The sequence below is a fragment of the Rhinopithecus bieti genome, unplaced genomic scaffold, assembly GCF_001698545.2.
Source record: "Rhinopithecus bieti isolate Rb0 unplaced genomic scaffold, ASM169854v2 scaffold_76074, whole genome shotgun sequence".
NCBI lineage: Eukaryota > Metazoa > Chordata > Mammalia > Primates > Cercopithecidae > Rhinopithecus > Rhinopithecus bieti.
Window position 1 is genome coordinate 632,122 of NW_016828659.1, and position 15,030 is coordinate 647,151.

The 15,030-nt window shown below is 43.3% G+C and overlaps 1 protein-coding gene across 3 annotated transcripts in view; it reads right to left on the reverse strand.

Moving 5' to 3' along the window:
* Window positions 1-15,030, reverse strand: part of ETV6 (ETS variant transcription factor 6) — a 253,423-nt gene that overhangs the window by 39,650 nt on the left and 198,743 nt on the right. For all 3 annotated transcript variants that reach the window (XM_017864555.1, XM_017864556.1, XM_017864557.1), the window contains exon 4: window positions 2,266-2,400. In XM_017864555.1, coding sequence (XP_017720044.1) covers window positions 2,266-2,400 — 135 coding nt within the window. The remainder of the gene's footprint in view (window positions 1-2,265; window positions 2,401-15,030) is intronic.

A 15,030-nucleotide genomic window follows, 5' to 3' on the forward strand; every position in this document is an offset into this window, starting at 1 on the left:
TGCTGTGAAATGCTTGGCACAAGGAGGTGATGTCAGTCGCCAGGAGTCAGGCTCTCTTTTGTGAAGCGTTAATTAGGAAAAACAAGAAACTTCTCATCTTTTGGTTTGCCAACAACCAAACAAAAATGTTAGCCCTGCTCTTGGGGATGAGCAATCATTTTAAGGAAATGCCCCAAGGGACCACGGTTGGAGGTCCCCAGTAATCTGGACCTAAGGAAAAGTACATATGAAGAAATTGGTGCACGTCTGGACGTCTGTTGTCTGACCGATCCGAGCGGGAGGATGTGGGTATCATGACCCTCAGAGGCACGATCCATCACTGAGTGCTCGAGCTGTTCAACTGTTTAATGCAATGGTGTTCAAGTAAGGTGTTTTTTGGTTTTGTTTTGTTTTGTTTTTCTGAGACGGAGTCTCGCTTGGTCGCCCAGGCTGGAGTGCAGTGGTGTGATCTCGGCTCAGCCTCCCGAATAGCTGGGACTACAGGCGCCCACCACCATGCCCAGCTCAATGTTTTGTATTTTTTTTTTTTTTGAGACAGAGTCTTGCTCTGTCACCCAACCCAGGCTGGAGTGCAGTGGCGTGATCTCGGCTCACTTCAAGTTCTGCCTCCCGGGTTCACACCATTCTCCTGCCTCAGCCTCCTGAGTAGCTGGGACTACAGGCACCTGCCACCATGCCCGGCTAATTTTTTTTTGTATTTTTAGTAGAGACAGGGTTTCACCGTGTTAGCCAGGATGGTCTCGGTCTCCTGACCTGGTGATCTGCCCACCTTGGCCTCCCAAAATGCTGGGATTACAGGCGTGAGCCACCGCGGCCGGCCTCAAGTAAGGTTTTTATACTCTATTTCCGGGCCCCAGCACCTATTGTGGAACTAGGTCCAGGGCCTAAATTAAATTCTGGTCTTTTGCTTTCTATCAATGATTAAGAGGAACACCCGGGACACTTGAAATAAGCACGGACACTGAGTGCACTCTAACCAGCCTCCTGTGATGCCTAATGCAGAAAGCCCTGACCCAACACTGAGTTCATAGATTTGGGTGTTTTTCTTTCCTTCCTCCAGCTTTTATTACCCCTGCTAAAACACCTTCAATGACTTCCCATTTCTTTCCTCCCTACTCCGGAAATCAAAGTTCTCCACACTCTGGTTCCAAGCTAAGCCCCTTGAACTAGCTCTGCAATGACAAAATGGTGATCATGGTGAAGGCAAGGGTGATGGCTCAGAGGGGTTTATTTATTTCATTTTATTTGGAGTATGTTTGAATTTTTTTGTAATAAAAGAGTGGGGGAAGATAAGCTCTATAATCCAAGTCATCTAACTGCTCTCTGTTCCAAAAGCCTTAAGCCACCCTCATGTCATTTTCTTTGCCTGGAATGTTCTTCACTTCAACCTTATCAGAATCCTGCTGGATTTCTAAGGTGGGGTCCACAACCTCCAGGTCACTGACCGGTACCCGTCCATGGCCTGTTAGGAACCGGGCTGCACAGCAGGAGGTGAGCGGTGGGCAAGTGAGTGAAGCTTCATCTGTATCTACAGCTGCTCCCCACTGCTCGCATTACTGCCTGAGTTCCACCTCTTGTCAGATCAGCAGCGGCATGAGATCCTCATAGAAGCACAAACGCTATCATGAACTGTCCATGTGAGCGATCTAGTTGTGCACTCCTTACGGAATCTAATGGCTGATGATCTGTCACTGTCTCCCATCACCCCCAGATGGGACCCTCTAGTTGCAGGAAAACCAGCTCAGGGTTCTCACTGATTCTACATTATGGTGGATTGTATAATTATTTCATTATGTATTACAATGTAATAATCATAGAAATGAAGTGCATAATAAATGTCATGCACTTGAGTCATCCCAAACCATCCCTCACCTCCACTGTTGGTAGAAAAATTGTCTTCCACAAAACTGGTCCTTGGTGCCAAAAAGGTTGGGGACCACTGCTCTAAGGCATACTCCAGAGCTGCTTCCTTTATGAGCAGACCCTGCTTCCTGTACCTGGCTGTCACTGACCCTTCCACCACACCTTTACAGTGCCTACTATACGGTTACGCTTCTGTGCTTCTGTGTACATCCATCTCACTGCTTCACTGTGATTATGAGCTTCAGGGAACCAAGAGTGTATCTTGTACATCGTAAGCACTCAGTAATTGTCTGTTGAATGAAAAGTGAACTTACACGAATAAGACCAGCTTATCAAGTTAACAATTAAACTTCTTGGATTTGTCTAAACCTCAGGCAAGAAAAGAGAAGCCTCTTCCAGTACCTTCTTCATGGTTCTGATGCAGTATAACCTCCGGCTGTGTGTGTATAGAGTTTCCAGGGTGGAAGAACGGTGAAAAAAGAATCCGAGGTTTCCTCTGCTTCAGAATATGCTGAAGGAGTTCATAGAGCACATCACCTGGAAAGAAAAAGGAAAGGAAAATCTGGAAATGGGAAATTTTTTTTCCAACAATTATTTACGGAGCAGCTATGTGCCTGGCACTGTGCCAAAGATATAATTGGGGAGAAAACAGGCCTGCCACCGCCTACCCTCACCAAGCTCACGGGACCCCGAATGCAGCACTTGAAACTCAAAAGGTCACAGCTATGTGAAGTTTTAAATCAAACTTTTTTGATCATGAAAATCATATACTTTTTTTTTTTTTTTGAGACAGGGTCGCACTCTGTTGCCCATGCTGAACTGCAGTGCCACGATCTCAGCTCACTACAACCTCCACCTCCTGGGCTCAAGTGATCCTCCCACCACAGCCCTCCAAATAGCTGGGACCACAGGTGTGAACCACCACACCCAGCTAATTTTTGTATTTTCAGTAGAGACAGGGTTTCACCATGTTGTTCAGGTTGGTCTCAAACTCCTGAGCTTAAGTGATTCACCCACCTAGGCCTCCCAAAGTGCTAGGATTACAGGTGTAAGCTACTGTGCACGGCCCCAGAAATGTTTTAAAAAGGCAGAAAATCAGAAAGAAAACAAAACATTACCTAGAATCCCATCACTAAGATACAGAAGCCCTGTTAATACTATCTACAGTTCTATAGTTAGAATCAGGCTTTTAATAGTTGAGTATCCTCTCTTCCCTCCACATTAGGTTTTGAATATTTTCCCACATTACTGAACTGCTTCAGTAGCTGCCTAACAATGGCAGGGAATTTAAACGATCCCAATTTATTGCTCTTATATTTGTGAGGATGTTCTTTTTACATCTATCTTAGCGTGCACTTCAGATTACTCGAAGAATTATGAAGTCATTAAGAACATTTGTAATGCTCTAATGACAACTCATAGATTCTTCATAGAAATCTTCCCTATAGAGAAAAATATGCCTTTTTAACCAACCTCAATCCTAGGCAGGAAAATAATAAACATGAAAAAAATTCACAAGTCCAGTTAGAGGTGGTAACTACTCAAGATACTCTGTAAGGAACTGGCATGTTCTGGGATGCTTCCCGCCTTTAAAAATGCACACAGGCATTGTTCCAAGGTTCCACAGTCTCCAGAAAATCATCTAGAGATGTCAGGCCATAGTCAGAGGATAGTAGGGGTTGGGTTGAGCGGGCACCTTTCTGTTCTGATATATTTGGTATTTGAAGTGTCCAAGGATTAATTAGCAAAAAACAAAACAAAACAAAAAACAAAAACAAAATCAAAACAAACCCAAAACGTGTCATGGTCTTGTCCCACCCCTTGACTCTTAGATCCAAGTTGAAAATGCAGGTGGGTGCCTCAAAACCCTTTAGGGGTGGGTGATTAATCTTTAAAATATCACAGGCCTCTGACTATCTCCTCACACCCTTCTCCACACACAGATAGGCAGTCAGCAGTAATAACAAACAACAGGCCTTTGTCTCTAATTTTAGCGATTTTTTAAATAAATATTTTAATTACCAACTTAAATTCAAGGCATATTTTGGGTTGAAGATATTGCTATATTATTTTTTCTTTCAAGTTCAGCATGGACCTGAGAAATGTTCCATATTAATTTCTTTTTTTCTACACACACCCGCTCCTCTATCACTGATACTAAATAAAGCTCCAAGGATACCCGATTCTAAGGGATTCCTGAGGGAATTTTGTGTTTTCGCCTCGACTTTGTTCCTTCCTCTGCCTTTGAAATTTGGTTGCTGTTAGTGTAACTTTCTGCCACTACTTAGTATCATGACTAAATAAAGCAAAATACTTCAAAGACCTGCAGACACCATGTCACTTAGGTATTTTATTAAAAGGAGATGGGCAGGAAGATACAGAGGTGTCCTGGACCAGACTTTTGAAACTGCTATGTATAAGGGAGAACCATGGCACACATGACTGCATTTGAGAGCTGAGAACGGCTTCGGAATTCATTGAATCCAAACCTAGTAGTCATGGTGATGTCTCTGATGAGGCGGGGATAAGGAGCCTGAAATACAGTCCTATTTTAATGATTCATATTTTAATCTCATACAAAAATAAGCCCCTAATCAACACTTTGTTTCTTTTGGTTTAGTGTAATGACTTCCTGAACTTTTGCTAATTTACGTGGCCTCACACTTGCTGGGTTTTATCAATGTTTTTTTTGGTAGTATGCGGAATAGAAAAATGAAAACATTGAAAAATGTGTTCCTGATGATTACTATTACTAAAAAAAAAGGTCAGTAATTAGTGTATCCATTTTGGAAGGGGAGGCCAGGAAATATAAATTTAGTGTCTGTGATGGTGTTCAGCTTGGTTCACTTAACCAGGCGAGCTGGTGTGGTGGTGGGAGGTGCTGACTGCAGAGGTGGGCACGGCTGCCTGGGTGGGAGTCCCAACTCCTGTGCACCAGGTGACCTTGAGCAAGTCCCTGAACTTCTCTGCAAAATGCAAATAATGGCACTGACCTCCAGCATTTGCTATGAGGGTTAAAGGAGGGAAAGGACAAGAAGCACCCAGAGTAGGGTTTGGTGCACAAACTGTTTCCTGGATCCCTCTTGGTGGCTGCTTCTGGGCTTGGGGTGGCTCAAACAAGGGCTGGAGAGCAGGCAGGTGACTTTTCCTTCTGTGTTTTCATGAGAGAGAAACTGAGGAAAGACAGCAGCATGGTGAAGAGGGCACGCTCTGGAGTCAGACTGGTGCCTCCTCAGGCATGCCCCTTAAGTCTCCTCATCTATAAAATGGCAATGTTGATGGCATCTACCTTGTGGGATCATTGTAAGGATTCAATAAGGTGGTCTATGTAATGAGCTCATCATGGCGTGAGGCAAACAGGAAGAGCTCAGTAAACACTAGTCATTGCTTTTACCACCACCACCACCGCCGCCGGGAACACTCCCATCATTACTATTCCTGATCTTGTTACAGTGGCTTAGGACAGGTGCGTAGATCTCTAAGGAGGTCTTACATGGAGAACAGAGGAGTATCTGGGTCACGGCCAACTTTATGTTCCTCTTCCAAAAAGGGTAAAGAAGGCTAACTGAGGTCACTCTCCCAGTCTTGGGTTCGCTGGATAACTCATCCTGACCTGGTGGGCTAAGCCTCTGGGGGGCTGACACGTGGTCTGCCACACACCTCCCTTCTGCGCAGGCTTGCTTCAGCCTCCCATACTGACGCTGGCCAAGGGAGCAGGGACAGAGGGGTTCTTCCTGAGTGTGCAGGAGGAAGCAGGGGGAGGGGCAGGTCAACTGGACTCAGCCAGTTTCCTACCTAGACCATAAACCTATTACGAGACTAATAAGGTATCAGGAGTTATCTTAAATGCTATCCATGAGATGGCTATGGGTGGGAGCATGGACCTGAGGTTCCGGGTACTGGGCCAGGAAAAAACTTAGTTCTAAGACCCAGGAGTGTGGCCTTATTTGAGTCATTCCATGCACAGACATGTTTCCTCAGCAACCAGGGGCTCGGTCAGGGAATGCAGCCGGCTCAGCAAAAACACATCACCACCACGGGGACAGGGACCACTTGCTGTGCATGCACTGTGCGCATATGATTGGCAGTGATAGCGTGCCTCAATAATAACTTGGAATATTAGACCTAGACAGGATTCTAGAGGTTTCTTAGATTGACTGAAACTTTGCTCACTAAAAGTCTCCCACCTCCCCTTCTCCCAGAAAGAAGTGGCTTTGGCTGGGTAATTCCAGTGATGGGTAGCTGGCCACGGCACAAGCAAACCAGTTTTGGACAGCTCTAGTTGATAGAAAGTTTCTCTGCTGAGGTGGAATCTGGCTTCCCCTGCAATCCCTGTACTTTGGTTCTTAGTTTTGGCTTCTGAAGTAACACAGAAGATGTGTCTTGTCTATAGCAGGTTTCTAAGTATATGAAGACGGCCCTCCATCTTCTTCCATTTCCAGTGTCCCTTCATGCCTCAACACCCAGCCTGCTCTCTTGATGTATTCTTCAAATTTTCATATATGTAGGAGAGGAGATCACATCCGAAAGGTGTTATTAACAAAAAATCTGGCTACGTGCTATGCCTCACACCTATAATCCCAGCACTTTGGGAGGCAGAGGTAGGAGGATCACTTGAGCCCAGGAGTTTGAGACCAGCCTGGGTAATATAGTGAGATCCCCATCTCTACAAAAAATACAAAAATTAGTTGGGTGTGGCGATGCATGCCTACTGTCCCAGCTACTCGAGAGGCTGAGGTGGGAGGATTGTTTGAGCCCAGGAGGTCGAGGCTGCAGTGGGCTGTGATCGCACCACTGCACTCCAGTCTGCATGACAGAGTGAGACCCTTTCTCAACCAACCAACCAACCAACCAACCAACCCCAAAACAGTCTCTAGGATAAAGAATATATTTAAAAATAGTAAGTTATATTTATTTGCCTACTGAAAATAAAGAGCATGTGCCACAGCACTGTATATCTAACTTAGCTAATGGCTGAAATTCAAAGGGCATTTTTTGGAAAATTCATAACCCGTTTGATTTTTGATTTTTTTTTTTTTGAGATGGAGTCTTGCTGTCGCTCAGGCTGGAGTGCAGTGGCGCGATCTCGGCTCACTGCAAGTTCTGCCTACCGGGTTCATGCCATTCTCCTGCCTCAGCCTCCCGAGTAGCTGGGACTATAGGCGCCCACCACCATATCTGGCTAATTTTTTTGTATTTTTTTAGTAGAGACAGGGTTTCACCGTGTTAGCCAGGATGATCTTGATCTCCTGACCTCGTCATCCGCCCACCTTGGCCTCCCAAAGTGCTGGGATTACAGGCGTGAGCCCCTGTGCCCGGCCACCCATTTGATTTTTAATAAATCTCCCCTCTCTTCCCAGAAAAGAAACACAGTGACTGGTTCTAACTAGGGCTTCTATTGTACTATTCAATGGAACTGAGCCGTACTGGTTAAAAAACCATGGTTTTCATTGGTTCCTCCATCTGTCTTCACGCATACATACACAGTTCATGTAAACACAAGCATGTGCAGAGGTAGATGTGCCATGAAGCTAGTGAGCTTTGGGGCCCTTCACTTGCGCAGGTCCCTGGGAAGAGTTCTAGAAATATTCATATTGCCTAAATTGTAAGCCTCGGGCCCATAAAATCTAGATATACTCCTGGGTGCATGCGCACGAACACACACAGGCACACACACAGAAACAAAACACAGTTTTGCATTGGTGATCTTTACGTGACAAGCCAGGCATGTTCTTTGAGCATCCTAAATTCCATTATTGTATTGCAATGTGTTTCAAATGGACAGGAGAGAGCGAGTGAACAATATTGCTGTGACTTGGCTGATCAATCTTACTAATGTCTAAGGACAAAGAACATGCAAGACGCTGTTGAGGGGGGTTAAATTTATTTAAGTTACTTAATTTTAGAGGAAAGAATTTGGGCTCTGGAGCAAGGGAGTCCCAAGTTTGAATCTTGTTCCTCTGTTTGTTCCTCTGTTTGTCAACTGTATGCCCTTAGGGAAGCTATTTTCTTCTCCGAGCCACAGTTCAGGGCTTAGTTCAGTATTCTTGTGTGTAAAATGAGAACTGTGCCACAGATTGGCAGGGTTGTTGTAAGGATTAAATGAGATGGTATGTGCAGAGCACCAGCCCCACGTCTGCCATCATAAACACTCAATGGATGGTGTCTCTTGCAATTGTCATAAGTGTGAACAGACATGTCTCACAAAATCTGGCAAAAAAATGTTTTCTTTGTTTCAGTACTTTTGTATTTAAAGCACATGCATAAGTTTTACAAAGTCGCATTCATATGGATGGAATTTTTTTCCTCCAGTTGACATCATTTCATAGACATTTCCAGTTTACAGTTAGCTCTTACAGTCCCCATTTGTGGTCGTATTGCCAACTTCTTTTGTTGGGTTTCTTCCCTTTAGCTTTTAAGCAGTTTCAAGTTTTTTTCCTGTCCACATGCACACGCCCCTTGTCCCCATCCTCCCTGTCACGTCCTGCTTCTGTTTCTCTCCTCCCTTTACAGCCAAGCTTCCCAGGGGAGCTGTCCAACACCATTCTCACCACTTCCTCACCTTCCCATTCCGGGTCCCACTCCCACCCTTCTCCAATCTGCTTTTGCTCAGGTCACCTCCCTGTTGTCAGATCCAAAGGGCAATGGTTGGTACTTGGGGAACTGCCTGACTTCTCAGCAACATCCTTACCGACATCTCTACTTCCCTTCTCTTAGAATACTCCACGGCTTCAGAGATTTCCACCTGTCCTGGTTTTCTGCCTACTTCTCTGCTCTTCCTCCTTCTCCAGCCCTTCAACAGTAAGGTTCCCCAGGTCTCTCACCAGCCCTTCTTCTTGGGCAACCTCATCTACTCCCACAGCTTCAATCGGCTCGTCTATGCTAAATCTACTCCAGCCAGGCACTTCTTCTGAACTCCAGAACCACATTCCATGATCTCCTAAGTAATTCCTCCTGGAGGTCATATAGGCACCATACATTTGATGTGTCTAACACAAATATCTTTACAAATGAGATGGTGTTCCTTAGGTCAGTAAATGCTCAGATGATCAGACCAAAAACCTGGAAGTAATCGTTAAGTCCTCTCTTCTTTTCATCTCACATCAAATTGGTCACCAAGACCTGCAGACTCTGCCTTTTATCTGTTTCTTGAACCACCTCCTCTCTCAGTGAGCCTCACTTTAGTTAATATCACAACCATTGCTCCTAGACTGCAGCTTAAGAGGCCCCGCCTCCACTTTTCACCTCCGTACCTTGCCACGCCGACCCTCTGCTTAAAACAAATGGCTTCTACTTGTCTTCAAACAAACATGTAAAATTCTGAATATGACCTGCAGAGCCCTGCATAATCTACTGAAGAAATAATAAATGAGTGAGTGAACGAATGGCTGTGAGGCTACCGTGTATCCTATGATATTTACCTTCCCCAAGTGTGTTTAGCTAGTCCCACACTGGGGGTGGTTGGGGAATTTCTAGTTTTAAACTACTATAAATAGAATTGTTAAGGGCATCCTGTTTTGCCCACTATTGGATGGCTTCCTTCGGCTATTTGTTTAGGAATAGAATTATCAGTGAAAGGGTATCATTAGTTTAAAAGTTCTTATTATATACTACTTGTTCTCAGAAGGCTGGAATCAATGCTTCTTATCATCTGCAATGCTACCTAGAGCCTCTCCCAGGGGGGTTTTGCAACTTTTAACTTCTCAAGTTTAGTAGGTTTAAAGTAGAACCCTAACATTATTAAAATCTGCATTTTTCAGGTGATGATTTGCTATGTACGTAATCTTACACGTAGATTATCTAAGTAACACATTCTTAAATTTGCAAACAGCTCTCTCTTCTCTTTGATTTTTATTCAGAGGCTTCGGTTTCCTTCTGGCCATTTTTTTTTTTTTTTTTAAGTGAGAGTATGCCTGGTGTGGGAGAGGTACTTTTTAGATGTGTCAGAATGTTCTCTCTGTTGGACCCTTTCTACCTTTGATGGGTTCAGGATGAAGCCCTAGGCTTTGGTCCCTTAACTTATATAATAAATTCAACAGTGAAAACACCAGTGCATAACATGCCCATTCCTGTAATGAAGGACTGCTTGGTTTTCTAACTCTGCTTGGTCGTAGTTTCTTTTTTCTTTTTTTTTTTTTTGAGACACAGTCTCACTCTGTTGCCCAGGCTGGAGTGCAATGGTGTGATCTCGGCTCACTGCAACCTCCAACTCCTGGGTTCAAGCAATCCTCCTGCCTCAGCCTCCCGAGCAGCTGGGACTACAGGTGTGTGCTACCATGCCTGGCTAAATTTTTGTATTTTTGGTAGAGATGGGGTTTCACCATATTAGCCAGGATGGTCTCGATCTCCAGACCTCGTGATTCACCTGCCTCGGCCTCGTGAAGTGCTAGAAGTACAGGTGTGAGCCACTGCGCCTGGCCTGGTGCCAGTTTCTAAGCATTCCATTCAATGCATTTTTGCAGACCGGTTGAATGAACCTTTTAATTTAATATGGAGTGCCTTCTGTGACCACAAAAATAAATTAGTCTTTTACTTAGCAACAAATATTTGAAATTTGGTTTAATATTTATGTCTTATACACAGAGACCCTGAGAAAAAAGGAACAGGTTGTGGGAAAATTTAAATATTATATTTAAGACAAGAATAAAATCTGTTAGAAAACAGATATAGTAAGACAATTACAGCTGGATATAGAATATAAGGTAAGATAAACAAAACAAGCTCCCGAGAACACAGAACTTTATAAAATAAGTATGTGTTTAAAGGAAGCACTGTGCAGTTGGTTTTCCCTATGTTACCATCACATCAACTTGTATGACCAATGTTTAGCATCATCTGCAGGGCTCCCTAGGTCTCTCCAACTTTTAACTTCCCAAGTTTAGTAAGTTTAAAGTAGAACCCTAACATTGCTAAAACTTGCATTTTTCAAGTACATGACAGCAGAGTGGGAGACCACCTCCACTTCACAAATGGGACAAGTGAAGAGCCTAAGAAATAAAATGATGGCTAGGCGCAGTGGCTCACGCCTGTAATCCTAGCACTTTGGGAGGCCGAGGCAGGTAAATCATAAGGTCAAGAGATCAAGATCATCCTGGCCAACATGGTGAAACCTCATCTCTACTAATAATACAAAAATTAGCTAGGTGTGGTGGTGCACACCTGTAGTCCCAGCTACTCAAGAGACTGAGGCAGGAGAATCACTTGAACCCGGGAGGCAGAAGTTGTAGTGAGCTGGGATCGCAGCACTGCACTCCAGACTGGCGACAGAGCGAGACTCTGTCTTAAAAAAAAAAAGAAAGAAAGAAAATGACTTTCCCATAAGTGACCTATCTAAGCATTTCTCTGACGTGTGATACACATTTTTTTTGCTTGCTGAAAGACACAGTAAAGAAAAAGCCAACTCTGGTGTCTTCAGACAAGGGTCATGCCTGCTACAACTCCCACGTTTCAGGGCTACAATTTCCCTTTTGTGACCTATATGCTTGGATTCTGTGACTTAATTCTAAAACAGCCAGTTGACACAGTCCTTCAATCTGGCAAACCTACCATTGCTTAATAGAAATTAATAGGCCAACTGATTCAAGAAATATGATGTAAAGACCAGTATTTTTGGTTTAACTTTGAAAGAAAATTTTACTATATTTGAAAAATATAAGCAAAGCATATTTCCAAAGACAAAGGTTCTGGTGGGTTGGAAAGGGAAGAAACAATTTGCAAAATCACACTCTAGTATATGAAAAGACTGCAGATTTTAGTCTACTAAAATCCTCAATATATTTAGCAAATCCCCAATACATTTTTGCTGAATTGAAGGAACTCTGAACATATGTTTCTTTCCCTTTTTTTAGCATTGATAGCAAGTGAGCGTAACATGAATTAAATTGATAATAACTTGTGGGTTTCCTTGTTCATAGAAAATAATGGGTACCTAAATCCATTCCACCTGAATGTCATGCAATGGATAACCCTAAGTAAGGGTTAATACAAACGCCAACCAGTCTAGACGTTCCTTCCTATCAATGTGTCTTCTCCGAGTCTCAAAGTAGTCAAGTAATCAAATACCTCTCTGAATTTAAATTACTTCAGAACAAGAACAAGTTAATGTGATAACTATCTAGTAGCCCAAGGTCTATGTAAAATTATTCTGTCCAGGTGAAGTTTTATAAAAGTGGGATCCCTTCCATTTATTCTTCAACTTTACAAATGTTATAAATTTGTCATCTGTTACATCCTCCAACTGGGAGACTATTCCAAAGGAAATATCCCATTTGTCTTCAACCTTGAAATCTTCCAGTTAGAGACCATATAATTATTTAAAGCACATGGCAAATGTTCCCTGCTTTATCCTAGGGGTTGAAAATGGAGGATTCTTATCCTGGAAGTGGATGTGATAAATGTAATTTGTTAAGCTGGTCAAAGAATGTGGCATTCAGGGAGTCTACTGTATTTGACTTAAGGTATAATCGTATTTCAGGTAATTATAACTCATTGAGTCCAGTGCTCTCCTCTCTACATTGGAGAGGAGTTGTGTTAAGGAATGTTGTTTCCATATATAGACAGCATAGATAGCTACACTGTTTGCTAGAAACTTAACACTGTTTCAGTGTTGAAGTTGGGCTGAACTGTTAAGGATGGAAAGGAGCTTAGGATCCATGTGGTGAGAACCACATTTTGTGGATGAGGAAAATAAGGCCAAGTGAAGTGATGTGATTTGTGAAGGGCCAGGTGTAGAACCCAGGCCTGAGGACTTCCACTACACCAAACTGCTAAAGCCGAAAGCCCACGTCAGAAGAAACAGTGACAAATGTTACATCTGGAAAATAAAAATGATTTTCAATCTAGATCTTGCCCCTGCCTAAGGAGAATGCCTGTGGCCTTCCTCCTCTTGCTGGGTGATCCCTTCATGAGACGGGGCTTCTCAACTCCTTCTTAGTTCTGTCTTATAAACCCATTCACAATACTCCTGTGTTCTGTGATAAGTTTTCCCGTAGGCCCTGCTGGCAGGCATCACCTTGAAATTCTGTCCATGGCTTTCTAGTGGGTGCCTTAATTCAATTACCTTCAGTATAAATTTATCTTTATCCCCAGCTCATAAAATTCTACATAATGGAGATGATGTATGATGCTCACATCTATTATTCCCAGCTCTGGCCTGCCTCTTGTTTTAGACTTCCAACTGGAGAACAGGACAAGTCTTCTTGAATGTACTGGCACTGCGTGCTCAAAAATGAACTCTTACCACTACTTCCAGGTCAGCTCCCTATCTTAGCTAGCTACTTTGGGCCTGAGTATTATTTTGATCTCACTGATCCAGTCTGGGCTTCATTGCCTCCCATTAGGATCACAGCAAGGACTCTAACTAGCTTTCTTGCTTTAAGTAAGCCAATGAATCTACCCTATGCACTGATGGCAAATGTCTGTTGCAAAAAGAGAGCTCCAATCATATTTTTCCTGACCAAAACTTTCCAGTGGTTTCCAATTACCTGTAAAATAAAATGCAAACTTCTTAACCTGGGTACTGTCAAACTGGGTCATCATTCAACCTGCATTTGTTGAGTGCCACCTGGATGCCATGCCCTGCTGTTAGGTACTGGAGACTTGGCGGCTTAATAGAACACAATCACTGCCCACATTGAACTTTCCACTCTAGGGGAGGGATCCAGAGTAGCAAACAATCATCAATGTATATAACACTGTATGTGTGTGTGTGTGTATGTGTCAAGGGCCATGACAGAGGTAGAGAATGCTCTAAGATAAAAGAGAAACAGCACCTAGCCCAGACAGAGGTAGAACAAGATGGGAGAAAGGAAGGTGGAGTGGAATTAGGGAAATAGGGATGGGAGTCAAGAGACACCTTCCAGGAGACAGTCCACCAGTTTGAAATGTGAGGAGGCAATCAGACAATCCGGAGAGGTATGGTGAGTGATGTTTGACCGTGTTTCAAAGGGAGTGTCTAGCATGTGCAGCCTTCTCTCTGAATTCCTCTTCCATGTATGATGGCCTACATCTCCTTCTTGTTTACCTCTCCAAGTTTTCGAAGTCAGGCTCCATTACCATGTCTATGAGGTCTGTTCGATAATCCAGCTAGAAATGGCCCCTGTAATCTCTGAACTCCCTTAGCCTGTACCTGTGTACCTTCGGCATAGAGTTGCTTGGTGAATACTCATGGAATGAATGTCTATTGCCACCTCCTAACTGTGATCTAGAGCATCTCAACATCCATTCTAATGCATCAGGCTTATCAGGCCTTCCTGCCTTTTCTGCCTCTTCTACTCGTCAGGTAGGCATTCTCACCATCAACCAAATATACTTGGTGATGCTGTTCCAATTACCCTCTGCCTACTCAATCCCACCCATTCTTCATGGTCCAAATGAACTCCATTCCTTCTCTCCTGAGACCCATCCTACTCTGCTCTCGCCCTCCTCCATCCTTCTTTGGCCTTTAGATCAATGCAATCTTGCCTCTAACCGGACAGTAACTTCCTCGACAGCAGCTCCATCTTTCACATGGCCCACCTGACAAAGACTCTGGACAAAGTGGCAAGGAACTGAGGACAGATTTTCACGTATCTTTGTTCATAGCTTTGAGCAGAGAGAACCCAGTTTCACAAATAACGCTGAGAGGTCACTGTGGAGGAAAATAAACCAGCTATAAAAAGGAGCACCTGAGATAGGATGAAGGGGAAATTTATGAAGACTTGGGAGGAAAACTTGCCCAAGGTCCAAGTCAAATCAAGTCAAAACCCACCACTGTATTTTCCTTTGTTTGCTTTACATGAATGGTTTCATTGGAACACTAAAGAGGTAGGGATTTTTCCTCCAGATATATAACATTGCCTCTTTGAGTATATCTCTGAGTTTCCACTGGAATAGAAAAGGGAATTATTTTGTAATAAGTTCAAAAGAACTATTTAGGATAGTTTTATTTATTTATATAGTTGTTTTATAGTTTTCTTACTGTGAGATTACATAAAGAATTGATGATCTGAGACACAATATGTCAGGTATGTTTGTATCCCTTCCAAATTACTTGTTTTTGGAGATGCAAATTTTCAAGTTTCAATAACATCTCTTACTTTGGGGAACTTCTCCTTTAGCATTTCTTCATATAAACGGTCTGTGGCAATTGGGAAGAACAGGGGAGATATGGGTGCTGGGGCTTTATCT